The 4,069-nt window shown below is 35.9% G+C and overlaps 1 protein-coding gene across 1 annotated transcript; it reads right to left on the bottom strand.

Moving 5' to 3' along the window:
* Window positions 1–1,155: 1,155 nt before the first annotated feature.
* On the bottom strand, window positions 1,156–2,492 carry LOC122030085 (probable peroxygenase 5). Its single transcript, XM_042589241.1, has 6 exons — window positions 2,390–2,492; window positions 2,205–2,309; window positions 2,049–2,137; window positions 1,829–1,923; window positions 1,572–1,697; window positions 1,156–1,485 (listed from the first exon to the last, which is right to left on the bottom strand). The coding sequence occupies exons 1-6, from the start codon at window positions 2,457–2,459 to the stop codon at window positions 1,335–1,337; spliced, it is 636 nt and encodes a 211-aa protein (XP_042445175.1). The 5' UTR covers window positions 2,460–2,492; the 3' UTR covers window positions 1,156–1,334.
* Between the last annotated feature and the right edge of the window lie 1,577 nt (window positions 2,493–4,069).

Raw genomic sequence — 4,069 nt, 5'->3', positions numbered from 1 at the left:
AATGACTTGGAGAGTCTGTACTTGCTTGGATTTAGCTCGATCCCCCTCTTTGTTGCTGCCAAGGAGCTGCCCACTCTTGGCTTCAAAAAAATATTGGTCAGGTGAGGACTTTAGATTGTCTTGATATAAGATTAGGCTGCTAAGCATTAGTCTGTCATGCGTTTGGCTAATCCTTATCTCTATGTTCACTTTGTGTGTAAAGGAAAGTGCTACCGATGCGGACATCGGTATGCTTTCTAGATACAGATATTCTGAGTTTCACCGTGATGGACAAAAGTTAATAAAGGAAGGATTAATGGTTCCAGATTTAAATCACAGGGGATTTACCTCTGATGAGCGTGTTCTTCCAAAGGAGGATGCAGTAAGTTTTACCTATCTTGGCATTTGCCCTCCTTATTCATGTTAATTTCTTTGAGACTGATTCTTAATTTATTTATTTTTTACCATATTCAGATTTGAAAGTTTGTAATTTAGTACAAATCATTAGATTAATTCTAATTCCAAGCCATGTATCTATCTGAAACTTTGGAATCCATTGAGTTTTTAGTTAGAATCCACGAAAGTACAACTACTTTAACTTTCTTGCATACATATAGAATAGTATCTGGCTAGTTCCATTAGGTAATTTGAACTGTCTTTGCATTTTTACACAGTTGGTTTTTGTAAATATTATATTATTCAGTGTGATAAGTTCATTTACTAATTGCAGACCATTCAGTTATGTAGATTAAAGTCTTGAGCTGAAACTGTTTCTTCATTTACTTATGATTGCAAGAATCGAAAGTTGTCTTACTTTTGTCTCTATTTTCTTAGGGCTGTTGTATTTGCTTAACTTCTTATGAAGATGGAAATTCTTTACTTTCTCTTCTCTGCAATCATCATTTCCACTCTTCTTGCATCGTCAAATGGCTTCGGATAAATGCAACCTGCCCCCTTTGCAAGTATCACATACTCAATGGTTGAGATGTTGAAATCAATACCAGATCCATTGGCTCGGCTCCTAGTAAAAACCACTGCTGTAATTTGTATTTCTGAATCAAACACTGTACAGATATAGTTTCACAGAGATGTTAACAATGTACATACATCTGTGATGTATTATTATATGATTTTGTTTGTAGATTGAGAACAAAACATTCGTGTTCAAGAAACATTTTATTCCTTCTGTTTCACTACTATTTTGCGTCCATCAATAGCAGCCCTTTGGATACAACACTTGATTGTGCATTCAGAATTCCAGTAGCATTCTAAAACATAATTATCCAATAATTTATTTTAAAATTCATATGAAACTATAGAATCCATGAAATCCAGATTACAGAGCTATCAGACCATCATGCTTTCTTCACTGAAGATTGCGTCTCCTTCTCCCACTGGTAAAAGAGGCTTCCATCATAAATAGCTTGTATGGTATCCTTGTGCAGGAATCCTTCTTTATCTTTGCCCCTATTATAAAGCAGTTGCCATTCTGTCTGGCTCGCCAACCTAGACAAATTCCCAACACGAGAATGAATTTTCAGTTATCAGATAAAATCTTCAGTTTGTTCCACTCCGTTAAAGCTGAAACCTACCTCCCTTTGATGTCATTGGGTTCCCCGTTCGCCTGGAGCATCTCCTTCAACTCCTCTGATGATATTGCTTCAGGGTTTGTCTTGGCATGCTTCTTAAATATCTCTTCGAATTTGGAGACCACGAACCTAAATTTAATACCCATGCAAATCCAACAAAAATGCAAAGGAAAGATTCAGCAGCAAGGAGATAAAATTTAGGACAAGATTTAGCCATCCATGTTCAAGTTCTCAGTAGGAAAAATGTAAATGGTACATACCTCCCCTCGGTGTCATAGACCCCAGAGTCACTTCCATGTTTGCCTCTCTGAATGTTCTCCACGTAGATTGGCAAAGAAGGAAGCGGAGATTTACCCTACATTAAACAAACATTCAATATAATCAAGATGATCAACTAGAAAGGAACCAGTATTTTAAATGATCAGTCCTTCCACAATTTCTTTGATAAACATACAAAAAAAAACTACTTGATCCACTCACAGGGGGGCAAGTTTTGGCGCTGAGGAAGCCATGGATGAAAGCAGCGCTGGCAGCAGACAAAGCCACGCCGGAGCCAATCGCCCGAAATCCTGCACGTCCGACAGCTACGATCAATCCACCGACAAAGGCACAGAGAAAGACAGTGAGATATGGAACCTTGGTAGGTCTCGGACGGGTAGATGACGCCGTCGTTGTTTCTGTCGAAGAAGGCAACGTGCTTCTGCAGCGGCGTCAGGTCCGCCGCCCCCTCGCCTGCGCTGCCTGGAACCAGACAAAAAGGCGTCACCTTCTTCCAGTTGGCCGGATATTGTTTTTACAAGGGAGTGAGAAATCTTGCTTGCCTGTGGAAAGAGAAGACGACGCCATCGATTGCGCAAAGAGGAGGAGGAGGATCGATGCGATTAAATACATGATCACACCAGTAAATGCTGTCGACGTATAATTTCCTGACACGAAATTGTTTTAAAATTTCAATATATTTTGGGATTATGGCTTTCGTGGAAGCTACTCAATCCGATTCAAAGTTCACAATTTGCTTGTTTGTTCTCAGGAATGAATAAATGATGGTGTTTGCCAGTTGAAATCCATCGGCATGAACCAATTCAGAATAAGAGGAAACAAAACGTGAACGTATCGATCAGGATTGCGGTAACGTATCGTTCAGGATTACAGTAACGTATCGTAACGTAACGATCAGGAATGCATGATTGCAGTAACATATTGTATTGTAACGTAAACAAATTTTTTTCACGAATGAATTTCATAGAAAATAATTAATTAGTTTGTTATTTTTTTAAAACAATTTGATTAATCTTCTTCGAATTTTTGTTTTTTCCTTTGCTCACTTCCAAATATATAAGGAACGTTAAAGTGGGCAATATCAGTACACGCTATTCTTGTGAATGGTAGAAGGTGGCTTACGAATGCGTTGGTCTCATGGACGATGATGTCCAAAATCGGGAAAGAGAGAGGTGGCTTTTGAGGTTGATTATGAAAATTATAAGCAGAAGAAGATGGTGCTGAATGATAAAAAAAATATAGAAGGAAGAAAATATCAGTAAGCAGGTCATGATAATTCTCATAAAAATCTAAGTCGTATGAATTTTAGACAATCAAAATAAAAATTCAAATATAAAAATCAAGATAATTCTCGTAAAAATCTAAGCCGGATGAATTTTAGTCAATCAAAATAAAAATTCAAATAGAAAAATAAAAAACATATGAACATGGATCTTTGTTTTATCGAGAATAAGACATAAAAAAGTAAATAATATAATTACAAAGAACCTGAATACAGTGCCAATCCAACAATCTTATGAAAGAAGGAGATACCCTAATCCTTTGCAGACCAACCCATTATATAGTGCACATCTATTATCAACCTATAGATAACCATAGATGTGGGACTATAAATCTATATATATACTGAACATCTATTATTAGCATATTGATGATAATAGATGTGAGACTAAAGATTCTACACATACATGATCTACATCTAATAAACGAACCCAATAAGCATAAGTTAGATCACTTTAAAGGGTTCAAATCGTATTCACATATGCAACTTAAAAATAACCCACCTAATAGAGATAATTATATCTAACAATATCTCATTTTGGCTATATGTGAGTTGTATATGGAATATAAGTAAAACTTTAGTTGACATCAAATTTTATGAGTACAAGATATCCTTGCAAGCAATCTGGTCCATTAACTTTATTAGTATAGGACTAAAGATGTCATAGCTACTGTATATGATCGTAACAAGTCCCAACAATAATCACAATATCAAGATGTAGATGTGCAGGGTGAAAATTACATGAAATGTGATCAGTACATGTCCATTTTTAACTGGTCCTAAGATGATATCAAAAGAGGTCAGATCATATTTGTAAAATATTTTATGTTAAACTGCAATAACACATCATGATTCACTTTATGATTCCAAAAGAAATCTGTATCATATTCATATCATAAAGTGAATCATATTTATAAAGCAATCTCAAAAGACGTATAAT

Source organism: Zingiber officinale, chromosome 10B, assembly GCF_018446385.1.
Source record: "Zingiber officinale cultivar Zhangliang chromosome 10B, Zo_v1.1, whole genome shotgun sequence".
Taxonomy (NCBI): Eukaryota; Viridiplantae; Streptophyta; class Magnoliopsida; order Zingiberales; family Zingiberaceae; genus Zingiber; species Zingiber officinale.
This window is presented reverse-complemented; position numbering and strand designations above follow the sequence as displayed.

What these genes read in the sequence shown, in the direction of transcription:
- LOC122030085 (XM_042589241.1), bottom strand. Translation starts at nt 2,459, where the DNA reads ATGTATTTAATCGCATCGATCCTCCTCCTCCTCTTTGCGCAATCGATG. An exon ending in CCCGTCCGAGACCTACCAAG is followed by an intron (nt 2,138 to 2,204) that starts GTTCCATATCTC and finishes TCGGACGTGCAG; the next exon opens with GATTTCGGGCGATTGGCTCC. An exon ending in GCGCCAAAACTTGCCCCCCT is followed by an intron (nt 1,924 to 2,048) that starts GTGAGTGGATCA and finishes TGTTTAATGTAG; the next exon opens with GGTAAATCTCCGCTTCCTTC.